Here is a 27404-nt window from a genome sequence, read left to right as displayed (position 1 = left end):
GTTACCATGTTAGCAAATATTCTAACCTTTCCTCCACTAATCCCCAATTTTCTTTTTCTCTTTGTTGCTTTCATTCTCTCCCCCACCTGAATTGTAGAGTGCTGTCATTACGGCTGATATGATTGAAATGATTTTCTCCAATAGTCCAGAACAGCAGCTTTCAGCCACTCAGAAATTCCGAAAACTTCTTTCTAAAGGTAAGGGCTGAAATTACTTGCAGAAAAATGTAAAACAGTCCACGGCATATATTTTGACTTTGATAGCAATTAAGATTGTTTCATACAGTAATGTCTGGATGAAGAATTTCATCCAAACAGTGTTGTTTTCCAAAATGCTAACTAGATGTATTTAATAGTTGCTTTTGCTCTTGAAATCTTTAAAACTATTAAGTGATGCAGATGTGATCTCTGATCTGTAATGTAAGTTAAAGTGTTGTGGACAGCGTCTCTATGGCTTGCATATGCTGCTTTCTAGAAGTTGAGCTCTGCATGAGTGTGCCAAAGTGACATTGCAGATCTGCTGCTGTCAAGTTCGTGTGCCTACATTACTGAATGCATTACTGTTTTGAATTGTGTTACCTTATTATTTCAAAATTCAAGCTGGAGACTTCCTTAGGTGATAGATATTAATCTATTGCCTTTTAATATAGGCAAAGCTGTGTTACAGAAAACTAACATTCAGGAAAGAACAGTCAACATGCCGTTTGATATTTTGATGCAGTAATTTGGGAAATCCCTGGCAAAGAAATTAATATATTTAACTTTGCATTTTATTTTAAATAGAACCAAATCCCCCAATAGACGAAGTCATAAGCACACCAGGAGTGGTGGCAAGGTTTGTGGAGTTCCTCAAACGGAAAGAAAACTGTACATTACAGGTATACAAATATATCTATCTTTCTGTATTATGAAGACATTTGGTGATGTAAATCAAGTAGAAAATGTCAGTACTTTGCTTAATGAGCTATACTTCTCTTGTTCTTCACAAGGATAACACGGCTATTTTATATTGAGGGTTTCTTCAAGACAAATTCCATTTCTAGGCCTCTGATAGGGACAGGAGAAAGAAGTCTGAGTTATGTTGTGTGGTGGCTAATATGGAGCGTTTACACTGACTTTCTTGTGTAACAAAAATCGTTTGAAATGTGGCCTCAAAGAAGGAAAAGCTATTAAACTAAACTGTATTGTTAACCTTTTGTACCAACTGAAAACTGTTTTAATTTTCAGAATTATGACTTAAATTTTTCATTAAATTCTAAAAAGGTTAAAATTAAAATATAAACATAGAAACCCTGCAACTTGCTTGCTTTGGTTTGAAAAACTAAATTGTGTCTGCTACAATGGTGGTTAATTTGTTTTGGACGTAGTTCTTGGAACTTTGTCTTTTTTCCAGCTCTCCATTTTTTCTTGTAAGTAATGTTTCTTCTGGACTAGTATAAAATGGGAGGAAATTGATCCTCTAATGAAAGAAAGCATTAATAGTTAACTGCTAAATACAATATGTAGTTAAATCAGTGTTCTTTCAAAAGGCATGGTTAATGCGATATTCTTTGAAAAGGCATAAGGCAACACTTTGTTAATGCCATGCAATATCCAAATTTTGGTATGTGGAAATATGCAAACAGGACTTTTCCTTTTTTTTTGTTTCTTACAAAATAAAGATATAAATTATAGGAATTATTTTTCAAATTAAGACCAGCAGAATTCTGAAGGTCTGCTAGCTATTTCTGAGGAGTATGTAGACAGTAAGTAAAAGCATGTATCCAAAGTATTTTTCCCCACATGCTGTTTGTATGATGGATTGAATGTGGAAACTCTTCTATGCTAGTGAACATGAAACTGTTCGAGTCTTTGACAATACAGTAGAAGCCTGTAGCACAATGGACTATCCAGTAAAAAATGGACTTAAAAAAAAAAAAAAAAAAACAACACAAAAAACAAAGCAATACAGTGTTAGTTTTTGGTGTGGCACAGAAAGGTCCCAGTAAACTTTCTCTGTACTTTGTTTTCCAGTTTGAAGCTGCATGGGTGTTGACAAATATTGCCTCGGGAAATTCCCTTCAAACTCGAATAGTGATCCAAGCAGGAGCCGTCCCCATCTTCATAGAGCTGCTTAGTTCTGAGTTTGAAGATGTACAGGAACAGGTAGAGATTAAGAATTGTGTTGTTTTTTTCTTCTTTTTTTTTTTTTTTTTTTAAACAAAGAGGTGTACAAGACTAATAAAAGTCCTGTTGCTTTAGAGGAAAGTATATTGTTTGGCAGTTTTGCACAAGAGTCCGTTTCTACCTAGCCTGAGTTTAAGACGCAAGTGTTACTTTTTTGTTTTTCTGGAAATATGTTTAACTACCAATGTGGTAATGCATTTTGATCTCTACTGAGTCAGTGTTTTCAGCTTACTGAGGAATTCAAGAAACCTTGTTTAAAAATCACTTTAGAGTTGGAAAGATATGTGTGTTACTCCTGAAGATAAAACATTACGGGAATCGGTTCTCATGAAATGTAGGAAAAGGAGTCAAAAGTGTAATTAAGCATGCTGTAGGTCTGTTGGATGTTGTCAGAAAAAGGTAGTGAAGCAATGTAGTTTACTAAGCTGATGGTTTTTACTGTGGGAGTCGGGCTGACGTGAAAGAATAGATGTGATCTTTATCCATAAATTCAGCTTGAATGCCTTCCTTACAAATTAGATTAATATCCTTTAAGGCCCAAAGGGGTCAGTATAAAGCACAGACCAAACACTTGACTAAGTAATTTCCACTTGAGGGCCATAACTCATGTTTGAACTATGTAGGATTTTTAAAAGACATCTAATCTTGCTTTAAGTACTTAAGATGGTGAAATATTAATCATATTGAAGAACAGATTTTCAGCAATTCATAATTGTAGCTTTTACATATATATCTCTATAAATTTGTCTAGCTTTGGGTCCAGGTGTTAGTTCTGTTTTCTTTCCTATAGCTTATAATAGATGATAGTTTAAGCTTTTCTTGGGCAAATGAAATTAAAATCTGAATTCTTATTAAGGATATTTCTTTTTTTTGTGTGTGTGTGAGATCCTTTTCTGAACATTTCTTTGTTTCAGTATCTTTCTGCGGTGGTGAAATAACAAGCACTGGTTATTCCAAGTAGTGTTGCTCCATCAATGCTGTTTGCAGAGGTGGTACCTAATATTAACTTCAACTTGATTCTTCCCTGCGTAAATATCCAAGATGTCTTTGAGGGCTCTTTTGCCACAGAGGCTTGCTGTGAGCTCAGGTTAAGCTGATTATCCAGTGTGATCCATTGTTCTTTGCAGAGTCACTGACTTCCAGGGCTCAGTTCTCCGTCCTGTAAGTGTGCCCTCTATTCTCTCTTCCTAGATGTCTGACCTTGCATTTGGCTGTATTGAGATGCATGAGTGGAGGAGTCCGACTCATAAGTATTGGATCTCTTTGTGTAACTTGCTGTTCTATCTTACAGCTGGCACAGAGTGTGCCACCTGTACTTAAGGTTGCCTAACATTTTACACAAGACAGACACGTTTTTCCAGCTGCTTGTAGCTTTCCACTCTGTAACTTTCAGTTGGCAGTGGCCTGTCTCGGGCTGAATAATTTTGGCAAAGGTGTTTAAAGAAAGTTTGGTTGCCCCAGAAAATTATGTTCAAGGAAATAAGTATTTTTTGTCATTTTTTAATCTTTCTTTGAGGAAACACCTTTTTTTTTTTCCTTTTTTTTTTTTGTCAGAAACTAGAAATGTGATGGGGACCTTCCTGAAATGGTAGAGATGCCATATTCTGCCTGTGTGAAAATCTGTGCAGACTTAGCTATATGATAGAAAAACTGATTTTTAGAGTCTGTTTTTAGGGGGGTGGCATTACTTTACAAATTCAGCCGTCACTTGTGAAGTGCTGTTCCTGCAGAATGGTTGGTGCACTGAGTGTAGTAAAGGCTACTACATTTTTTACTTCTAATGGTCTCTTGTGTAAGAGCTAACTTTTTATTAGGTTGTTAGTGTCATCCTTGTTGATGTTCAGAGAGCATGTGGGAAGATCCAACCTGCTTTAGAATGAGTTGTGCAGCTTTCAGCCTTCAGATGTGTGTGAATTAACAGAAGAACTTGGGGGGGTCACACTTAAGTTCTTCTCTGACTCCAATAAACTGATATATTAAAGTTCAGATTGCAGGCAGAATCAGTTATAGCTATTGGAAAATATTATTCTGCACAGTTCAGGTGTTGAGTCCATGATCTGTCTGTCATCAGTAAGTCTCTGACTACCAGTACAAAACTGCTTTTTGTAGTGAACTGCTAGAGAAGCTAATGCTGCAATGTTACCTACACCTTTTCATAATGGATTTCTGTGCTGCAGGTGTAGAGGTTGCAGCCCTGCTTAACTGCTGACTTTTGGTTTAATTCAGGTCAGCATAGAAAAAAAACAAAAACCTGCTCTTTCTGACAGCTTTTAAAAAGAAAAAAGAATTCCTTCACTGTAACATATAATAAAATAAAAAAAGGCATTAGGCATACACATGTTAGCTCTTGTACTTCTGCATTACAGAAGAGCACTAAGTACACAACTGCACACTGTTTTTCCTAATAACTCTCATCTCATTTTGCATGTGTACGGATCATTGCCCTAGTTACAGATCAGTGAGTAGTAAAGGAAGCTTTTAATTGTTACACTGTGCACTTTTTGTTAAAGTTGGAACACATTGTAGTAGATGGAAAAAGGGAGAGATTCTTATGATTAAGGAGGTTGCAGCTTTCTGAGATAAACGTTTCTGCCACAGTGTCTAATGCTGAAAAATTTGCTTATATCAGTTTTCAGTGAGTGGATACTAGTTCTGTCCTTTTTGAATGCTCTGTGTAAAATATTTGATTTCTTTTGTAGTTATGTGTAACTTGGCACATTTGCAAGTGACTTTTGCAATTAGATTATTATTTTTTTGAATGGATCTGTTTCTGGATATCTCAGGCTAGATTTCCAAAATTGGAGGATTGACCATTTTGGCCATAATTCTCTCCCCTGTAATCATCCTGTGATTCTTATATTGTCTCACAGGAGAACTGTGAAGATGATTATTTTGCAATCCACTCTTGCAACAAACTATAGGAAAACACTTGATAATAAAAGAATAAAACTGTATTTAGGGCATGCAAGCCAGAAGTCATGCATTCAACCATATAGTAAAGTAGGAAGAGAAAAATAAGTATTGAAGGCTGTGTTTAGTAAATCATTCTTTACACTAAGTGATACAGTAATTCTGTAGAAGGAAATCTAAGTAGTAATACTGTTTTGAATATGTATCATAGTATAAATTGAAACTTACTCATTTTGTCATTTAATTTGTCTTAATGGCTAATCGTTATCAACTGATTTTGTCATCAATAGGCCCACACCATTGAATTGTTCTTTTATTTGAAACCTCCCTTAGCAGTTGTTCAGAAAAACATACCAGTTCACCTTATCTAATCATGATTCTTTCAGCAGTCTTTTCATATCTGTAGGCCAGATCTAATGTATTGCACTGTTTTTGCATATGCCAGTGTCTGAGTCTGGTGTGATACTAAATGGTTGGTCTTACAGAAGTCAGTGAGGGATCTTTATAACTTTATTTATTAAACAATATGTATTTTAACGAAATCGTAGCTTGTGTCTTTTTACAAGTTCTGTTTCCCATTAAGCTCTGTAGGCTGACATTTAATTACTCTACCATCCTTTAAACTCTTGGATTTCCTTGTTCAGGTTGTATAACAGTCTTTCTTGGACATTCCCCTTAATTAGTGGTCAAACTATTTTCCTTCCAAAGAAAACAGTTTTATTGCAGATGCTTCATCTCCATTATTTATAAAAACTTCTTGATTACATCTCTCTCTCTCTCTCTCTCCTTTCCCCCCCACCCTTATCCCTTTTCACCCCCTCTCCATTTTTAGTATGCTGTTTTTCTGAGATTTAGTCAATTGCATATCTCCTAACCTTCTTCTACTTCTCACAATTTATTTTTCTTTCAAAATGCATTTAGAAATTTAGAGATGCCAGCCTGAAGTTATTAGTATTTAAGGACTTCATCAAAGCCCTTTAGGCATGTTTTTAAGGTTGATGTAGTTTCAGTGCAGTATTACCTGCAGTTCTATCCTGAAAGTCCTTTACTGTAGGCATATGTAAAACCCAGTTGTCAGCTTGGGTTCCCTTGATGAACGTAGAATTTCCTTAAAAACCGTACAAAGCATTATGCTCCATGTCTGAGGTTCTTGAGATCATCTTTCAGTGACAGATTTGTCATTCTGCTTTGCACCTGAAGGGTAGCTGGTGGCAGGAACATGCTCAGCTGCCCTACTATCCTTTGGGAATGTATGTGTTTTCTGCTAAAGCAACCAGTTTGTTTTTCCCTCAATATTTTTCCATTTCTAGTTGTATCACTTCTTTCAATAACCACTGTTTGGCAGAGTTGACCTGTGAGTTTGGTATCCAAGATCTGTTCTCCGGCTTATACATCAGCAGCCCTACTAACTTAATAATCAAAATAGGGAAAAACAACAAAAAAAAAAACAACAGTTGAGGCATGAGAATGAGATACTTTCTCTAGTTATTTTCATCATATTCCAGTAATAAGTATGATCAGCCTAGGGGCTGAAAGAAATGGGTTTTCTTTGTTGGGGCATAGCAGAAGTAATTTCTTGGCCCTCTGGTATCCTTCCACGTGTGCGCTAGTCCAATTGCATTTGTCTGTAAGCTAATCTTCACTCTCTTCATCCTAGCATTAGATCTGTTTCCCCATGTCAGCAGCCAAAAGTGAACAGTGTTGATTCATAACATTTTGTCTCCACAGAAAGGCACAGGCTTCATGCGCAGTTGGTGGTTGGCTTAGCTCTTGGTTTCAATATTCAAACATGTAATGAAATACGTGGTTGAGAGCCTTCAGAATCCAGGGAAATCCATCCTTCTGTGGATTCAACAACTGTCTGGGTAGATGGGGGGAGAGCAATGAACGTTGTCTACCATGACTTCAGCAAGGCTTTCAACACTGTCTCCCATAACACCCTCATAGGCACACTCAGGAGGTGTGGGATAGTTGAGTGGGCAGTGAGGTAGGTTGAGAACAGTCTGGATGGCAGAGCTCAGATGGTTTTTCTTTGTGGTGTAGTCTAGTTGGGGTCAGTAGCTAGCAGTGTCCTCCAGGGGTCAGTGCTGGGTCCAGTCTTGTTCAGCTTATTCATCAGTGAATAGGTGACAGTGAACAGAGTGCACCCTCAGCAGGTTTGTTGATGACACAAAAGGGAGGAGTGGCTGATACAGCAGGAGACTGTGTTACCATTCAAAGAGACCAGGAAAGACTGGAGAGAACAGAGCCTCATGAAGTTCAACAAAGTTAAGTGCGGAGTCCTGTACTTAGGGAGGAATAACCCCAAGCACCAGTACAGGTTGGGGCTGCCCTGCTGGAAGGCAGCTCTGCTGAGAGGGACCTGGGAGTCCTGGTGGACAGCAGGTTAACCATGAGCCAGCAGTGTGCCCTTGTGGCCACTAGAGTTGACTGAAGAGTAAAGAGTGTTTTACTAGAGTAAAATATACTGGAGGCTTGCAAAAAAACACACTTGATCACTAGCAATAAATCAAAACTTACACAGCTCTACAAAAATCCATACTGTCAGTTGACAAGGGAGCATTTGCTCAGTTTGTATACAACTTGATACTGGTTCAAAAGACTGCAAATCTTAAAATTATGAGTTCTTTCAGTCTTCAAGTTTGGATGTGGCTAGTGGAAAGTACTGAAATTAATTTTGTTAAGCTTGACATTTTGATAAATTTGATGAACTCTGAAGTTTCCTGGAATTAAATATCCTCTTACTTTGACAGCTATCTAGAAGAGAAGATAAAAATATTTGCGATTTTGAGAATGAAGCCAAAAATGTTAGGGCAGTCAAGCCATTTGCATCTTGAGGAGTGTGCATCAATGGAAATCATTGAATGTTAATCGGACAGAAAAGCTGAAGACACTTGTCAGTGTTCACATGTCTTCGTGGAAACCACAGTGAAGCTTTGTGTTTATAACAGTGTCTGATAAGATGAGTTTAAATGAGCTTGATTTATGTGCCTCATTTATCTGAAGGCTTGAAATGGTGCCTTGAGGAAAGATATTCTCCTTGTTGGACTGTACTCTGTAGTTTTTCTAAAGATACTTTGCATCAGTGTAAGATTCAGAACTACTGAAGGTTAGCATGAGATTTTTTTCAACATCCTCTGTTACCAAGTCCTGTGGTGTCAGACTTATTAATTAATAAGTCAGACTTATTTGCCCTACACACTCAAGAGTAGGAAAACAGTAGAGAAGTTTTAGGACTTCACTTGCCAGATTTTCTGATGTGAGATTTGTTGTTGCAGAACCGGTCTGTCATTTAGTGTCAGAATAGATGCTTGACAACAGTAATAGCCATTTAATCCAACCCTGGAAGTAGAAACTCCTATAATGGCAGTCTACAGATGAGTGAAATACAGTTTTCAGTGGGTGTAAGGGTGTCCAGACAAGGAGGCTGCATTGTTTTACAGTTACCCACATGTTCAATACAAGGAGATTATTGCAAAATCCGCCCCTCCCTGTTTTTACTGTGATTGACAAGGTTGTCTAGAACCTGCTGAAATCTGAAATTGATTCCTGCCTAGGGTTTCTTATCACTGCTAAAATACAAGCATTGCAGTAAGCAACGAGCATGGCTGCTTACAGTTATAATGCAAATGAAACTTCGGCAGAGCTAGCATATGGTCTGTCTCTTAAGGTTTTTTTTTTTTTTCTTTTCTGGTAGCTCCCATTTTGAGCCACAAGGCTGCCAGACGTAACGTTATACTTTAATTTCAGACAAACTGTTGTGACAACAGTTGTAAAATAATAAGAATTGGAATGAAAAATAAGCTTTCTTTTGAAGATTAGGTTTAGAGGGACATTCCAGAATAGTAGTAACAGTACAATTTCACAGCAAAGGACCATATAGCCTGGTACTCTCTGACTGTGGCTGACAACAGAAGCCTGAAAAACAGTAGGAGAACAAAGCAAACTAATCCTTCTCCACAACAGTCTCCTAGTCTGTAACAACTTGCAGTGTGGGGACTTCTATCAGTCAATCTATCTATAGTACAGAGGAACAGTTTTTGTATTTTGCATCTAGCAGCTGACAAAATGCAGATAGAGATTCTTTTATATACGTTTTATTACTTTGCTTCAGCTTTATTAATTTTACAGAGATTTGCTAGTGGTTTTTTGACCTGTAGAGTGGCTGGAGGAGAATTTTCTAGGCTGGAAGAGGAGTCACTTGTATTTTAAAGTCGCACCTCTTTTTTGCCATCTTTTAAAAACTTGTAACTATAGAAATTTGGGGGTTGGCCTGTTCTCCCACATGCCTGGTGACAGGACGAGGGGGAACGGGCTAAAGTTGCGCCAGGGGAGTTTTAGGTTAGATGTTAGGAAGAGCTTCTTTACTGAAAGGGTTGTGAGCCATTGGAACAGGCTGCCCAGGGAGGTGGTGGAGTCACCATCCCTGGAAGTCTTCAAAAGACGTTTAGATGTAGAGCTTAGGGATATGGTTTAGTGGGGACTGTTAGTGTTAGGTTAGAGGTTGGACTCGATGATCTTGAGGTCTCTTCCAACCTAGAAATTCTGTGATTCTGTGAAATTTAATGCGGTTAACCAACTGACATACTTAATTTTATTTTAGATTATCTGAGAATTTCTTTTAGATAACAAATAGGGCTTATTCTATTTGTTTAGAGGAATATTTTATTTCAAGTAGAGACAGAAAAAATATATTTTTTTTTGTGGGGAATCTAGGTATGTTCAGTTAAATGTTTACACACTGCTTTTTACTGAAATAAATAGCTGTCAGCTGAAGAGAAATTTATCAAGGACATGCTGCTGTTGCACATGATAAACAGGATTGCTTTAGTCCTCAATATGCAGCAACTTCAATTGGAAGTATTTCCAGTGGCTGTATAGATTTTGAATAGATCTTACCTAATAAACAGATAAATGTCTCTATTTGATATGACACTTAGTCCTCTGTTTACTTAAAAAGAAAAAATATTTCATATGCTTTCTTGTGTGGCAAAATGTCTGTAAATCACATGGAATTTGTTAAAGTCTTTTATACTTGTATAGACTACTTCCTTTTTTTTTTTTTTGTTATAGCTCTTGTGTAGTAGTTGACAGTGATATCAAATACACCATTTGACCCAAATGTATTAAATCTAATAAAATCTTTTATTCTCTTCATAACGTAAAGGATAACTAAACAAGCATGAAATCTATTTTCTCTTATTTTCGATCTTATTCCTCAAAATGAGGGCTTAGAGTAATACTGATGCCCAAGGGAGGAAATAGATGTCCTTGTATTCTATCCTGCATATGTCTAATAGCCAACACTGGTTCTGTCTTCTGTAGCTCTCTTAAAATATAACAATGACCATCTGAACTTTTTGAGTATTATTTTATCTTGCATCTAAATCATCATTTTCATCTTTCTGGGTATCAGCGTTCTTAAAATGACTGTGTAAACAAAGCATGCTTTAATGGCTTCTTAGGAAATACTAATATGAGCTGTTGTACACATCTCTGAGTAGATCAAAACTTGCTTGACCTGTGCTTTGAACCAGCTCTGAACCAGGGGATGTGTAGAATTAGTGTGTAACTGAGCCTGAGGAGATAAGTTCTCATGTTGTGGGTAGAGTAAGGTTATGTCTGCCTGCAAAGTCTTTGGAGACATACTTGTTGTCTGGTTCGGTACTCCTCTTAGATCTGCATTAATATTCCTGAATCATATATTGAGCTTGGGTGCATATATATGGAACTCCTAACCAGAATGCATTCCCCTGTTGTACAGTGTCTAGGGTCTAGTAGTGAGAACAGAGTATCTCCCACTCTAATACATATGCTGAATAGGTTGAATTGTGAAAATAAAAACAATTACTCTTCTGTTCTTCATTGCAGGCAGTATGGGCTCTTGGCAACATTGCTGGAGACAGTACTATGTGCAGAGACTATGTACTGGACTGTAATATCCTGCCCCCTTTACTGCAGTAAGTCTGTTTTAATATGTTCTTCAGAATTTAGCTCAAGTGCCTGATGAGACTGAAGTTTTTTTTTGCCTTGAAAAAAAACAATTATTTATTGTCATGGACTAATCAGTTTTCTTTATGGGGGCTTCTTTTTTAATGTACCTAAAAGGAAATGTGTTAGGAGTGGCTAAACTGAAGCTATTTTATTCTACAGTGTGTGTGGGTGCCTGGGACTATTACAGAATTATAGAATAATTTAAAATGACCTCTGGAGGTCATCTAGTCACATCCTCTCCTCTTAGTAGGCAAACTCAGAATTGGTTGCTCAGCCACTTAACTAGTCATGGTTTAAGCCTGCAGGCAGTTAGGAGTCATGCAGCTGCTCTCTCACTATCCCCAGCTGGGGTGGGGGGAGAGAATTCAAAAGGTTAAAGTGTAAGAACTCATGGGTTGAGATAAGGACAGTTCATAAAGTAAAGTAAAAGCCACACGCAATCAGGGCAAAACAGGGAGTTCATTCATTACCCATCACCAGGCAGGTGTTTAGCCACTTCCAGGAAAAGAGGGCTCATCGTGAATAACGATTTCTTGGAATGACAAAAGCCATTATTCCAAATGTCGTTCTCCCCCCCTTTACCCTGGCTTTTATTGCTGAGCATGATTCTATCTGGTACAAAATACTTGCTTGGTCAGTTTGAGTTTGGCTGTGTCTCCTCCCAGCTTTTTGTGCTCTCCCAGCCTCCTTGCTGGTAGGGCAGGACAAACGGTCATTAAATGTGTAAGCACTGCTCTGCAACAACTGAAAACATTGGTGTGTTATCAGTGCTATTTTCATTAAAAATCTAAACCACAGCATCATACAAGCCTCTAAGAAGAAAATTAATTCTGTCCCAGCTAAAACTGTGACAGTAGTCGAATTTGGAAAATCATACATAGGTTTTATAACCACACAGACCAACCTGTTGCAGTATTTGATCGTGGCATGGTGAAAGGACAGTGTTCTGATGCCTAATCAGAATTTTCTCTGGGGTTCTACCCTGTTATCACAGAGGCATCGGTATGATACTGGATATGATAGCTATCAGAAAAAGAAAACAACTTGTTACAGTTGTGGAAAAATTAGGCCTTGCCTTAGTGCATTCCTCTTAGGCCAAAGAACACCATGATGAGTAATTTCAATGTTGTCAGGAAAATACCTCGTTTAAAGGCTTCCCACTGTTTGCCTTAATTAACCAACTGCACAGACATAGTTGTGCAGGATTGAGCTCAGATGAGGGGACATACAGTGTACCAGAGACTGGAGCGACTTCGGTCAGTGTGGTAGTCCTAACATAAGAGGGTGACTTTGGTATGCAGATACCATAAAGATGTCAGTATTACGGTACAACACACTGTTGCATTCCTGTGTCTTACGGAGCAGAAGGTGAACCCTGCAGATGGTACGTGAATATCATCCTGTAAAAACTGCAGAAAGGTACTGGTTTGGGGTGACCTGTAGAATTTTTTGTAAGAACCTAGTGGGCAAGACTTAGGCTGGGACTGGAACCACTATGCACAGAAAGTCTGTGAACTGTGGTTGCTGTGAGATAAGTGACTGTTGGAAACATCTGGGAAACATTAAAGGTGGTTGTATGTGTTCTCTAAGTTCTATTCTCAGTCACTAGTAAGCTTAAAAAAGAAAAGTCTATAGTAGAGCTGATTGACTGAGACTGACACACAAATGACTGTTCAACAAGAGAGTATTTTTCAAAACTATCTACACATACTTCCACTTACAGTAATTTTGTCACAATACTTGTGCCTCTTGACTGTTAATCTGCCATGTCAACATCTAGAAAGTTAAATTAACGTGATTTTAGTGTAATAGTATTTGTTCTTGCCAGGATACTAGTATTCGTGTGTCTGGCATGTAGATTAGTATCCAGCCATCAAGCATAATTTTCCTCAGGATGCATTTTTATAGAAAAAAAAAAAACAAACAAAAACTAGTGCATTTTTCCCTTCCATCAGTTATAACATAAGTCTGAGTTCATGTGAATGAATCAAGCAGCTGACCCTCCTGGGTTGCCTGGCTTTGATTTTGAAAAAGTAAAGCTTGGAATTTTTGCTTGTTTTAGATTGCTTTCAAAACAGAACCGTCTCACCATGACCCGAAATGCTGTATGGGCTCTATCCAACCTCTGCAGAGGAAAAAATCCTCCTCCAGATTTTGCCAAGGTAAGAATTATTTGAAAGGAAATATATTGTGAGGTGGTGGTGGTGTACAAATAATCAATAAAGGTGGTGAAGCTTAAACTATACCAGAAACATTTCAGAATTTCTCTGATACAATGTATTGGCTTCTTACAAACTGGTTTTAGTATTTTTGACAGATACTCATAACACCACTGTTCTGATATTGCTGCCTCCTAGTTAGTTTATTACACCTATATCAGAGATGTCCATTGCATAGTAGAACAAAAAACTCTGCATCATGGCTGCTTTAGTGCAAAGTATGACATGCCTTAGTGAACAACTATGAATTACAGTTGCCAGATATTATACCATAGAGGATGAAGAATTCTCATAGTGCTTTTCTGCTGACTTGCTCCTCCCTATTTATGTAGCTACAGCCCTGCACAGAAGTGCTACAGAGGTCTGAAATTTTCCTAGTACATGAGCTTGCTATATTAGAACCATTTGAGTTGGAAGGGACCTTAAAGATCATCTGATTACAACCTCCCTTCTATGGGCAGGGACACCTTCTACTAGACCAGGTTGCTTAAAGCCCCATCCAGCCTAGCCTTAAACACTTCCAGGAATGGGACATCTACAGTTTTTCTGGCCTCATAGTGAAAAACTTCCTATTATCTTATCTAAATCTTCCCTTCTTTAGTTTAAAACCATTCTCTCTTGTCTTATCACTATACTCCCTGATAAAGAGTCCATCCCCAGCTTTCCTGTAGGATCCCCTTTAGGTACTGTAAAGTTGCTATGAGTTCTTCCCAGAGCCTTGTCTCCGGGATGAACAACCCCAACCCCTTCTGCCTGTCTTTATAAGAGAGGTGCTCCAGCAGCTCCAGACCCTTTGTGATCATCTTTGTGGTCCTCTTCTGGATATGTTCTAATACCTCCATGTCTTCCTTATGCTGGGGGTCCCAGAGTTGAATGCAGCACTACAGGTGGGGTCTCATGAGAGCAGAGTAGAAGAGGAGAATCACCTCCTTTGACCTGCTGGCCATGCTTCTTTTGATGCCAGTGAATAGTTCTATTGCCATGTACAGAATTAACTGACGTTAATAAATATTCTTGCCCTTTTAATCGTGTAACGTACGTATCTATTTTTCATGTTCTACAGGTTTCACCTTGTCTCAGTGTGCTTTCCTGGCTGCTCTTTGTCAATGATACAGATGTATTAGCTGATGCCTGCTGGGCTTTGTCCTATTTGTCTGATGGCCCCAACGATAAAATCCAGGCTGTGATTGATGCAGGAGTCTGCAGAAGACTTGTGGAACTGCTAATGTAAGAAATTCATTCTAAGCAAATGCATTATTCACTTCTTTCCCTAAAATCAAGGTTGCTTCAACAGGAAGTATAATTAGATATATCCTGAAATTTAATAATTTTCTAAAAAACAAGATATGAGTTTTATAATTTTACCTGTCTCCACTCATGAGCAACAGAATGGAACTTCTTCTGGCCTAGTTCTGTTCTTTCTAAAAAGATTTTCCCACATCTAACAGATGCATTTTTGTAACATTTACCTAAAACCAAGAAACAATAGATTTCAATGATGTAAATTAAAAAGGCAATTAAGGCTTGTTAGATTAAAGCAAATCTGTCATTGAATTAATGAATAGAATGTGTTACGTAAAATAATGTTTTTTTGTAAAGAAGTGTTTTCATTTCAGAAAAATCTTTAGTTTTTCCTTCCAGTCCTGATTTTAACGATGGTGATGGGAAGATGCAGTGCAGGGGCGAATGCATATGATGGCAGAATATGATTAAATGATTGTTTACAGAGGACTGTATTCCTCTGTCTCATTATTTGCCTTTGTGCACACTACATTAAGTATGTTTCATAGTTAAAGCTGATTTTTTTCCCAAAGATGCCTATATTCTGAGGTACTTGTGTTTTTTTATTCTCATGTTTGAATTTTTATGCTGCTAAATTATATGTAACCCTAGAAACAGTTACCGCTAGCTTAAAATCAAAGTGTATGTTGTTTCAGGTGATGAATTAAGTCAGACTTAGCAAGGAAGTTTTCCCCTAGCTCATGTTCCTTCCTTCAGGAGGTAAAGATGATGATAATTCAGGATGGTTAACACTTCAGTCTTTCTTTGGTAATTCTAGGCACAACGACTACAAAGTAGTGTCTCCTGCCTTACGAGCTGTTGGGAACATAGTCACAGGAGATGATATCCAGACCCAGGTATGGATTCACTTTCTCTTGTGTTGTACCCCTGTTCATCTTTTCAATAGTGATTAACCTGATATAACCTATTCACAAGCACCTTGTCCCGTTTCTTTTGAAGTTTGAAAGTGAAAACATTGACACTAGTTGTTTCAAAATATGTATTGGTTTTCTTATTTTTTTTCTTACATTCTTACATGATTCTTACATAATTGTGTCTGGGATTCTGATGTAGCTGTCCAATGCTCTTTGATATTTTTCTTTTCCTTTCTGGTTTATTTAAAGCTAGTCTTCCTCTTGTGCTGAATTTTATGCTGAATGTTGTAGCATGGTGGGGCTATAGAGGGCCTGTTATGTTTGACACCAGTAACAGTGTCAACATATTCTATGATGAATACACCAAAAAAGAGTGGTCAGATTTTGGATAGCATGTCACACAATCTGGGTACATCCTTGGAGAGGTATTAGGCAGTGGCTCCCACCACTGTGTTGGGATTAAACTGGGAGCCAGGAACCTGATGCCTCAGAGGTACTACTCAAACAGGCTTGCTGTGGTGGGCTGCTTTGTTAACGCTGATGGCAGAAGTGGGATCAAGAAGTGGTGGTAGCTGCAAATGAGGTGGTTTGTGCTGTGGAGGAAGTGACATGGACATCCAGGAGATAGTGATAGAAACTAAATGTGTGAGATGATGGGAAGAGTCTAGAAAAAAATGCTTTCAGTCAAGTGTAGATGCATAAAGCATGAGATTTCCTATGCAAAGCATTGAACTGCTTCTTCCATGTAAATTATGCTGAAGTTAAAATTCAATTTCCTCACCTTGAGGCTTGTTCAGTGCTTACTTCTTGGCTTGTATAAGTGTATCCTTTTGAATTTTATTGCTCTCTGACAATGAGGTCAGAGACAAGGATAAGTTAGTCAGCAGCAAGATAATGTTTGAATATCTTGTCACTAGTGCTAGAGGAAGTCAACATGTTTTTTTTATTGTTACTTTGTTGGGTAGCCAGACTGCATTGGCATTTTTGTATTTTCTCAGTAGCTATTTTGCAGATTGCTCATGAGATGTGCTTTGTGATTTCATAGTGTTGTTTTTCTAAGTAAAACCCCAAGGGATCACTAAATCACGTGTAATGGAGATAATTAAATAGTGCATTTCATAAACTGAAATCTTAGAGTTCAGTTCAAGAAAACGTTTCAACTCCTTTGCATGCTGTTTTTTTAAGAAGAGCATACCAAGTGTTCCTAAAATTCTAAAGAATATTTAAAGGAAGATAGCTTGATGATCCTGCATGCAGACAATGTTGTATGCTAAAGAGGGGTCCAGAACACACACTGAAATCTCTGCATGTAAACAGATCTTGGAGGGAGAAGGAAGAGCCCAGCTTTTAACAGTCAATACGTTTCTACCAGTTGCCTAAAGAAGGTTTGTGTACAGCCTCAAAGCACAGGCCTGCTTTTACATAATGTCTGACTTCCAACAATTAATAATTGCCGGTGCTTGGAGATGGGGAAAAAAAAAAAGATGGCATGTATGAGGAAAAAAAATAAACCTCTCTTGTCCCAGCATATATGTAAGAAAATCCTGAACCATAACCTTTCTTTTTTTTTTTATTTTATAAAATTCTTAATTTGCAATGTGGAAAGTTTTAGGGATATGTGAAGAGTCTGAGAGGAGGTAGTAGAGGGTGGAAAGGGGGAGAGTGATAAGCAAGGGAGTCCACATATTTCAAGATTAGAAATTATCACTGTTATGTAGCTGGACTCTCTCATCCTTTTCACCTTCACAAGCAGGCTGAAGAATTTCTCAGAAAAATTTTGCATCACACGGTCTTTGTAAGCTACCTGCTTTCGCTATACAAGGCAAAATTACTACTTTTCTTGGTAGGCTCTTCAGATTTTTGACTCTTTTAGAATATGGCAATTTAATTAACATTTAAAAAAGCCAACCTTCTCTTCTGTGAAGTTCCAATTTTTTACTTTTTTTTTTTTACATCAAGAATTGCCCACTCATGTCATTGGGCACAACACTGGCAATTGTCTGCTCTGCTGTGCCAGCTGATGTAGGAAACAGAAGTAGCTGGAGCTTCCAGATGTGCAGAAGCATAGAAGACCAGAATATAGGAAAATACTAGTGTCTAATTTTTGTTGATCATAATGGTGTTAGTATCTTGGTATGTTCCAGTGATAATGAAGATACATTGTCTTATTTGAACTACTCAGTTGTTTTTCTCATTAACTTTCCTGCATATAAAATGCAAACATTTATTTTAAAAAATAGAGCAAAAACTAAAGCTTTTGGGGAAATTATCTCGATGGCATATACTTTCTAGCTTTTGAAGATAACACATTCCTTATTTCTTGTAATTCTCTATTCTAAATTTCCTCTAAGATGTGATTTTTTTTTTCTTTTGTATTCAGGTAATTCTGAATTGTTCTGCCCTGCAGAGCTTACTGCATTTGCTAAGCAGCCCTAAAGAATCTATCAAAAAGGAAGCCTGCTGGACAATATCTAATATAACAGCTGGAAACAGAGCCCAGATCCAGGTAACCTTTTCAGCTATGATTGGTAATCTTTGTCTTGCAGGCTAGAAAGAACATATTGGGTGGTACAACACAAACTATACAAATTATGTTGTGTATATACAACACAAACTATTTTTTGCATTGTATATACACAATTATATGAATATATAATTATTTATAAGCAGAAGTCTATTATGGATTTTGGGGATAATTAGAATATTTCAATGCCTCAGTCATCCCTCAGATGAAATTTAGAATTATTTAATTTCATAACTGTCCACGCATTGGGGGGGGGGGGCGACAGTCATGCTAACGAATGACAAAAGTGGACTAAGCTCAAGAAAAACTTTAAATTATTTGTTTCATGCCTTTGACAATTATGATATAGGAATCCTCAAATAGGAAACAAGGAAGCTACGAACTTTGAGAATCAAATAGCTTTAGGTGTTCCTTGATTTCACCACCAGATATGGACCAACTACATTGTAAATACTTTGTCGTAATTATATATTTTTATAATTGCTAAAATTGGCAGTTGTGCTTATCCAAATCAAAAAAAATGCTTTTTATTAAACTGAGCAGTAGTAGAGATGTCTAACATGTTGCTCTGGGGTTTGTCCTTCCTGGCTGCACCAAATGTTGTAATCCTATCATGTTAAGGGGTAGCACACACAAGTGAATGAAAGTCTCAGTCCCTTACGTCAATCTTTAAAATCAGGCCTCCAAAAGACCACATATTTGTTCAGAATCTGGACTAAGGTTCAACCATCAGGAGGAAGTCCTGGGATTTGTCTCCCAGTGAGAGATTGACCATCTCCTCTACAGGTTTTTTTTTTTTTTTTTTTTTTTCTTAGACTAGGAAATGAAGAAACTGCTCAATATGTTTTTGTTTTCCCTGGGTGTGAAGTTTTTAAGAACAACCATACTAAGAATTTTTTTGTTTGGCTTTTAAGGAGAACATCTTTCCTTATTTTTTTTCCAGCATTGCCCAGGGAAGTGGTTGAGTTACCATCCCTGGAGGTCTTCAAGAAGTGTGTGGATGTAGAACTTAGTAGCATGGTTTTGTGGTGGACTTCTCAGTACTAGGTTAAAGGTTGGACTAGATGATCTCAGAGGTCTTTTCCAGCCTGAATGATTCTATGATTCTTTGAACTGATGGAAAAACAAGATTGTAGTGAAACCAGGCTGCATCTGATAAATGTACTAGGTCCCCATCAAGCTGGTTGAATGAAGGTTCCTTGCATAAATCAAACTTAATTTTTCTGAAGTTACATTTCTCAGTGCTCTTCTCCCTCACAGGATATAGAGAGTATTCTCAGGGATTGCAGAGGATGTGTGGAAGTCCAATTGAAGGCATCTAGTCTTTGAGGAATAGAAAAGAATAGCAGAAATATTAGGCTTTGGAAATATTTTTGTCACTGTGTAGTAACCAGGCAGAAAGCAATCCAAGTCCATATTACGCTGGCAGAAGTGACTGAGAGATATTTTTGTCATATCCTTTTCCTTAGAAGGCAGTCTAACACTTGTTATTCTTATATCTGATGGCTCTTGATTATTCATTCTGTATCAGCATTATTAGCATGAAGTGGTCAAGCTTCTTCACCAAAGGGATGTAATTCTTTTTTGCAGAAATCTTGCATGAGATTGTGAAAAAAGCTGCATTGTTTTCCCTGATGAAGCCCTGATACATGCTTTGCAGGTGGTTTTTGCAGCAGTTTAGTTAAGCCTTCTACCTTACAAACAATATTCATCTGCTGAAGGGGCAACATAAAGTCTTAACATCTTGAAGAGGTCTTCATCTACCTTTCAGAAAAAAATAGGAAATGAAGATGAGACTTTTCAGGAAGATAAGTCTGCTAAACTTTCTGTAATTAAGTGTGAATATTTATCTAACTTAAGAGGTACTCATCTTAGAAAATAAGTAGGCAAGAAAATAAAACTTATGAGCTGAAAAGCTACGTCTTTTTCATTTGATGCAAGGATGTGACTAAGATAGAACTGAGAGCAAACAAACCTCTTACAGCTGTATTTACATTTCTCAGTCAAGATTTTACTCTTTCCACTGAAAATCATGTTTTTTGTCAGATTGAGAAGGATTTGGTCACTTGATCTAATGTTGGGAGAGCTCCAAGAATTTCAATTCTAGCTTTGCTGTTGCTTGTATATTAGGTCTGTGGACTAGGTGAATATATAAGATAAAGCACTGTATAAAATCAGCAACTGCATCCCTGTTTTTTCTTGTATCAGCAATTCTAATTGCTGTACAATTAGCAGTGCTGAGAAGGTAGTTACTACCACTTGTAATAAGGTAAAAATGTTTTTGCCTTTGCTTTTCTTGCAGTGAAGGATCTTTTGGCTGCCTTATCCATACTGTTACTACCTTAGAAAATATTGCTCCTCCTTCTTTCTATCTAGTAGGCTATTCTTGCTTTTCCCAGGAAGCTTAAGAGGCTCTGGGGAGCCTAAGAGTTTTAAGCCTAAGAGTTCTGTGGAACAGTCCACCCCAGCACATTTATTTAATTTCGTTTTTCCCAATTCTATTGGAGGTCCTTTAAGATACAGAATCATGTAGGAGTGTTGCAAACTATGAAAAAGATGATCTTGAGAAAATCAGAAATAAAGTCATTCCATAAAGAAACAAGTATCTAAAGTGGCAATAGAAAGTGAAGTTCATTATTAGAGCATTTTTTCAAAACCTCAGGATTTTTGTTTTCATATTCGTGATCTACTGAAGATATAATTTTGAAGAGTTCTAGAGGTAATTTGTTCTAGTACACCTAGAAGCTATTTCAATAATCCACTTGCTTTTGTGCCTTCTACGTAAGTATTCAATTTATCGCATCATTCTGTTCAAGTGAAGGAGTTACTGTGCTAACAAGGACAGACACTATTCCTACACCTGATACGCACTGCTCAGACATCTAAAAGTAAAGGTGTAGGTGGAATCTTAACTATACCCTTCACAAACCTCTGAGTCTTCAGTTGCTGTCTCAACTTTATTTGAAAAAAAGTGATAATGTAATATTTCTTTTGTTAAAGTTAACAAAATTTGCCTAGTCTAGCTAAACAAATTTGTTAGGTGGTCTAGCTAAACAAAATTGCGTGTGTTCAGTAGTTTGTAAAGGTTTCAAAATGCCTCATCACCAGTTTAGGTGAGACCTCTTTCTACTGAGAACAGAATAGAATTGCCTTATGCCTTGGGAAAGGGAGGTGGGGAAGGCAAAGATGGGGAAATTAATGCTATTAGCCATTAATATTGCACCTTAAATTTTAGCTGGTGGTCCTTTAGAAGTACAAAAGAACCCTTTTGCTTTGCAAAGAAAAATAGTTATTGTTGTCTGGGAAGAAGCTCTTTCTTGGTATTCTTGTGTCAGGAAGAAAATATCACATCACCAAAATGCATTTAGATTTAAAGGAATTCAGCTTTAAGTATAGCCTGCCTTTGGCTACGTCACAAACGAAGTTGGAAGCCTGTTTTTCAATGAATGTTTGCATTAAATTCAAAAAAAAAGAAAAAAAAAAGAGAGAGAGAAGAAAATTCTCAAAAGTGAAAGTTGTAGTTCCTCATTCAAGAATCCCCTAGGACCAATTCAGAGCAATTGAGCTATTTCTGAACTCTAAGCACACACATGCTATGTAGTGAAATACTGACTCTCCCAAGTGCATTACCAATACAATCTATATTGTCAGCTGTAAAACTGAGATTTAAAAAAACACACAGTGCTTCTTATCTGGAGCAGGTGTTAACTATCTGGGTAATTGGGACATTTTGCAAATCACATCCACCTCGAGGCTTAGGTTTTTGGAACTGAAGAAAGAGGCTTGTTAGAGTGAAGTTGTGAAGTAAAGGATGATCAAATGTTTGCAACCTGTTTGATTGGAGATCTTGAAGCTGCTGTTTCTTAGAAATAATTATTAGCAATTGCAAGTGTAATTGCAGTGATTATCAGATGCTGCAAGTTGCATCACAGATGTATAAAATGGTTCCAGAAAAGCTCCAATTCTTTAGAGTCTACTCTGACTACAGATTTTGTCATGTGAGATTCAAGGTGTAATAAAACCTCCTTTCAGTTCTGGAGCGGATACGTCTGCTTTTCTCACAAACTTCCTTCTTTGAGCTATTCTTTCAGATAACTCCTACTCCATATCAATCATTGTAAATGCTTGAGTTGAAAAATGCTTCAAAATAGTTTCTGAAGTTGGACTATGCTTTTGGTAAAGTTCTTCTTGAACATGGTCCTATGCTAAAATGTAGCGTAGAGAGTAGAAGCCTGTTTTGTTTTCACTAGCTGAGAGGACAAGGGATAATTCCCATCTGTGAAGAATATCCAATTTACTAAGTGCATGGATGGACCTATTTCATCCATGTTGCATTTTTTATTCTGTAGAAATGAACTTTAAAGGTAACGTCACACATCGCAGTGAATTAAAATGTCAGTTCTTGAGAATTGCCCTTCATTACAGAAGGAATTCTAAATACTAGATGCAGCTCTGAACTAAGTCATTTATTTTCCTTCCTCCTCAGACCTTCCAAATTGCAGATTACAGACTGTAACTAGATCTATTCCAGTCTGTGCTGTATTAACTGGATTTTGAGCGCTCACAATCTTTAGCCAGAAGTCATCAAGTAAAAAAAAAATTCACTCCATGGTAATGTATTTCCTGAAAGTTAAATATCTGCTTTGCATAGTAAGTACATTATTACAAGTTACAAGCTGATCTAATGAGTGGGTTGTTGCTCCATCAGGATGTTTGAATACCATGGAAGTTCTGGGTAGTGCTCAAACAATAATCTAAGCATCGCTTCAGCACTCCAAGAAGAAAATGAAATATTTCAATAAATCTAATGCATATTTACCCAACCAATATTAACAGACAGAGCTATATTTAGTGTTGTTTAAGATTGCATTGGGTTACACTTCCTCCATCCACCCACTCAGAAGTATAGAAATATAAAGTTGGAGGGAAGGACTTCTATATTCATTTCCACTTTCATACTGCCTATAATGTTGTTAGCGCACTCCAAAGGCTTTCACTGCCATTTCTAAAAGATAAGACAGGAGCCTATCACTGTTAGATTCACACTCAAACACAATCAAGTAAACTCTTCCTACTGGTAAGCAATGTAAGTTAACATGCATGAAATGTGTGCTGAACTTTGTTTGTATCTAATGTTTAAAACACAGGAGTGTTTTTTTGTTTTTCCCCCACCAAACGTGGAAGTGAAAGCCTTTCAGAGTGTGTTATCAACAGTGTTTAGGCAATGGAAAAGTGATGGAATACAGCAGTCTTTCCCCTCTTTATTTCTGTGCTTTTAAGGTTTGGGATGGATGTGTATATCCTGATGCAGTCATGATTGTCACTAAGTATAGTTTTTGTTTGTTAATTTCCTAGTTTGTATACAGCTTTGCTGTACTTCAGTGGATAGCTTCCCCAGTCAGGGAGAAGGGGAACTACATCTTCCTGGGAATCAGAAGGAGAACTGCACAACTGAAGCTAAATCCTGACTGTCGACCCTTCTGAAGGGTATGAAAGGCTATCAGATGCCTCAGAAAATGCAACCTGTTGAAAAGCTATGAAAGGCAGTACACCAGATACAATCTTCCATATCTGACAGTGAAGACATCATAGGAGTTCTCTCCTGTTGACAGGTTAAGAAACTTATCACTTCTTTTCTGATATACCTTAAATTCTCACAAGAACATCTGGAAACCTGAATACGGCTACATGTGGTAGCAACAGGATCTGTGCCGTTCATTTCTTCTTTAGGGTTTCCTATCCTTGATGAAATGTGCTATAAGCAAGTGTAGCAAATGCTACATTGCCTATCAGTTCTAGAAACTGTAGAATGAAATGCATTTTTACAAACTGGGTAAAGATACAAGCTGAGAATTGTCAGGTCTTCTCCAAAAAGGCCAGAGTAAGGCTGAGGACGTGGGAAAAGAATACCACAGTTCACATGCAGAGTTGCAGTTTACACAGGCAAACTATCAAATTATTTAAGTATAAAATGTGTTTGGTTCATGCCTTAGTTTGCACAGATGGTCTCAAATCCTCATATGCTTTTTGTGGTGGCAGGGCTTTAAAAAGCCTCTCAAATAGGAGCAAAGTATGGTGTTGCTGTAAATGTCACATTTCTTTGTCTGTGGACCAGCAAAAGTCAGACGAGTGATTTTGAGGTTTAAGTTTGTGTTTAAGTAAAATTGCTGTTAGGCTTCCACATGTGATGCATCTGTACATCACACCATATTGAGGGTAGCACAGCTAGGATACCTTTGATTTTTTTTTTTCTGTCCGAAAACCTCATCAGTACATATTACTATATTTTTTGGAGGTCAGACCCTAAAATGTGGAGACAGCTTAACACAGTGCTGTTCATTATAGTGCAGGTTCTTCCTGAGAGCAATAGCAACCTGTGTAAACTAGTATAAAGTTTACTTTATACACAGCTTGGAGTATATGGATTTAGTGTCAGTGTCAACAATGTAAGCCCATTAGAAATGAGATCTGAAGTGCTTCCTTCTTGACTCATATGGCAGCAGGTTTGTACTTATATGCCATCATCTGAAGTGGCTTTGCCTTACAAATATTTGCTAGGTCATTTAGAAAGCAGTTGTAAATTGAATCTCTAAACAGTATAACTGGATCACAAGTTATGGAGAAACCCCTGTGAACTAAAATTCCCAGCCTGGAGGAGGAGAACGTAGTAGTAGGAATACTCACAGCTCCCAGATAAGGTGGGGACTGTAATCTTGAGTTGCTAAAGGTAATAAGAGAGCTTGCAGGAGCAGAACACAATCGCAGTGTAAGACTTTGTTGCTATCACAGGCATGTGGTGATTCATGTGTAGGCACTTGTACACTATATGTGTGTTTTTGCATACCATAAGTGATTTATTTGTGGGAACCCAAAGAAGAGGAGCAAATTAATTTGGTATTGGCCAGTTCATGTACTGATTTAATACACTGCTGCTGAAGAGCTGCTCCCTAACCATGACTATATTGTAGTTAGATTCAGCATGCATGGTGATGTAATAAAATTCTGAACGTTCATTTTCATCTGTCTCAGCTCTTTAAAATCAAATATTACGAAGTGAATAAGCTTGATTAAAAGAAATAAAAAGGATGAAGTGCTTCGAAGAGACAGACAACCCTCTTGGAGTGTCAGAGCTGCAGGAATGCCATCTGTTTTAAAACAACAACAAAAAAATACTTCAAAAGCAAGGGCCAGATTTGCTAAAGGACTGGGTATTACAACTCAATTTCAAATTAAATTTGAAAATTAAGTTTTTGATTCAAATTCAGTTTGATTTTCAGAAAGACTCAATGATAAGTCAAAACAGAGTTCAGTTCCAACAAACATGAAGGGATGCAATTGGGCATAAATTTTGGTGTTAGTTTCATTTTTAAAAGGATGGGCTCTGCATTAGCTCTTGGGCATAAAACCAATTTATAACATTTTTGAAAATGCTACTTCAGTGCCCAGTAGCAGCCTAAAATCAACATAAGTATTTAAAATCTTAAGGAAAGGGATAAATAGAACAAGCAAACAAAAAGTTATTCTGGTTCTGGTATAGATCTTCAGTGTTGCCCTGTACATACATCAGTTTTCAGAGGACATGATGGGAAATGAAGTGGGTGGTAAGGAGAACCATAAAATGTCAACTTGATTTTATATGAGGTGCAACTGTATAGACTAAAGGACAGGTAGAGAAACATAGAGAATGCTGTAGAAACATGAACAGCATCTGAGAAGATGAATTTTTCTTTGAAGAAAGAAGAAGAAGAATTATTCTTCGCTTTTGAGCAAGATCATCAAAGGCAGAGACAGCAGAGTAATAAGTAGGTGCTACACAAATGAGCACATATCTTTTCCTACAGGTGTAGTCAAACTAAAACTCACTGCTGTAACTGAATTTAAAAACTTGAAATACACGAAGAGTTCACACTTTCATGTGCATCTGCTTTTGATTGATGTTGGAGCAGGATGTTAAAATATTTTTCTTACATGTGATTGTAACAGTGATTTGGATTGAAAAATCTATGTGAACTGCTAAAAATGACATGGTTCTTGAAGTGTTTCTTTAAAATTGTTACCCTGTTAGCCTGCTGTCATCAGACTCCTTTAAAAATTTCAGTCACCTTTAGAAGGCATAGATAAATAAGAAAGTTACCGTACATCAGCTGCTCAGAAAGAATGTTTTAATATCTTTTACATTATAGCTAGTATGAGACATTTGCCCACGTGAATGGCCAAGGCACCTATAATTTTTCAAGGAATAGCGGAACACTCGAACAGCTGGCAGAGCGAGATGTTTGTATGTCAGTCTTTAGTTTACACCATGAAATTTTTTCATCTTTTACTTTTATCATTTTTTTAAAGTTATTAAACTGAAATCCCTTAACAGTGTTCATTTTATTTGAAAGATATAATCTTGAACATTCTTTATATTCACTACATTACTTGAGTTTTCAGCACATTTACAAGTCAGATGCCCATACTCTGGTAATAAGGTTAAAAAAAAAAATAAAATCATTCAAATCAATATTTAAATCATCACTTTTCAGATCTCACCTTACCACAGTCCTTTAGGGTGTTGCTCTGCCTCAAGTTTGCTTTTCTTCAAGGGGAAAAGCAAAACACAACAGCAATCTGTTTCAGTGGCTTACTGTTTTATTGTGTAAGTAAATCTAATTGAAAGGAACACATGACTTATTTCTATAGAAATTATTCTAACATAAGATTTCAGAGCTAGGAGTCCATGTGTAGTCTAGTTTGACTTCAAGAATAATCACTGCAAGAAAGGCTGTAAACATGGGGTTTAAAATAATAGCTGCTGCTAGCACTTTTTTTTCAATGTTTTATTGTTTTCTCCCCACTGGAGCTTAACTGAACTTGTAAAGTTCAGTGAAGATATTAAGTTCAAAGCAAGCTGTTTTCTGATCTAGTAAATATTTATTTTACAAATACAAGGCCTGTGATTTTCAACTGTCAATAGACTGCTAGTTGAAAAACCGTGCTGTACTATAGAGGGGTAGTTAAGTGCGTTTAACTGGGACTCGTTTTGGAGTGAGGTGGTGACAGCACTTAACGCATGTCAAGCAGTGGGAAAGTTAAAAGTCTAATGACTGCTGGTCTTCTCTTGAGCCAGTCTCCTTGCATGAAGTACCTTACCAAAGGCTGTAGTAATCATTGTGGTCTTTTATCATGTTCTTGGGTAAAGATGGCTGAATTTGTGGTACAGCAGGGAAGTGAACACAAGGTACCTGTAATCATTTATGCAATAGCTTAGAAGTTTGATCATTCACCCAAGACTTCTGGATTCATTTCCTTCTGAAAAAGTTCAAAGGCATATTTTGCCACTCTCAGGAGAGTGCTTTTATCCACCAGGCTTTTCACTGAAGCAAAGAGATCAAAATTAATGAGCCTGGAGGAAAAGAATTTAGATCTGTGATTTTTCCCACTTGTTACTGTC

General features: G+C 37.3%; 1 protein-coding gene across 1 annotated transcript in view; it reads left to right on the top strand.

Annotated features, from left to right (window-relative positions):
• The window catches only part of KPNA1 (karyopherin subunit alpha 1), a 55805-nt gene that overhangs the window by 15632 nt on the left and 12769 nt on the right, over positions 1 to 27404 (top strand). Inside the window, exons 4-11 of the mRNA XM_068698973.1 lie at positions 98 to 197; positions 783 to 877; positions 2013 to 2144; positions 10947 to 11035; positions 13132 to 13231; positions 14352 to 14515; positions 15348 to 15426; positions 17825 to 17950. Of these exons, the coding sequence (XP_068555074.1) occupies positions 98 to 197; positions 783 to 877; positions 2013 to 2144; positions 10947 to 11035; positions 13132 to 13231; positions 14352 to 14515; positions 15348 to 15426; positions 17825 to 17950 (885 nt within the window). The remainder of the gene's footprint in view (positions 1 to 97; positions 198 to 782; positions 878 to 2012; positions 2145 to 10946; positions 11036 to 13131; positions 13232 to 14351; positions 14516 to 15347; positions 15427 to 17824; positions 17951 to 27404) is intronic.

Source organism: Anas acuta, chromosome 1, assembly GCF_963932015.1.
Source record: "Anas acuta chromosome 1, bAnaAcu1.1, whole genome shotgun sequence".
Lineage (NCBI taxonomy): Eukaryota > Metazoa > Chordata > Aves > Anseriformes > Anatidae > Anas > Anas acuta.
Note: the sequence above shows the minus strand (reverse complement) of the source record. Positions and strands in the feature narration are given on the sequence as shown.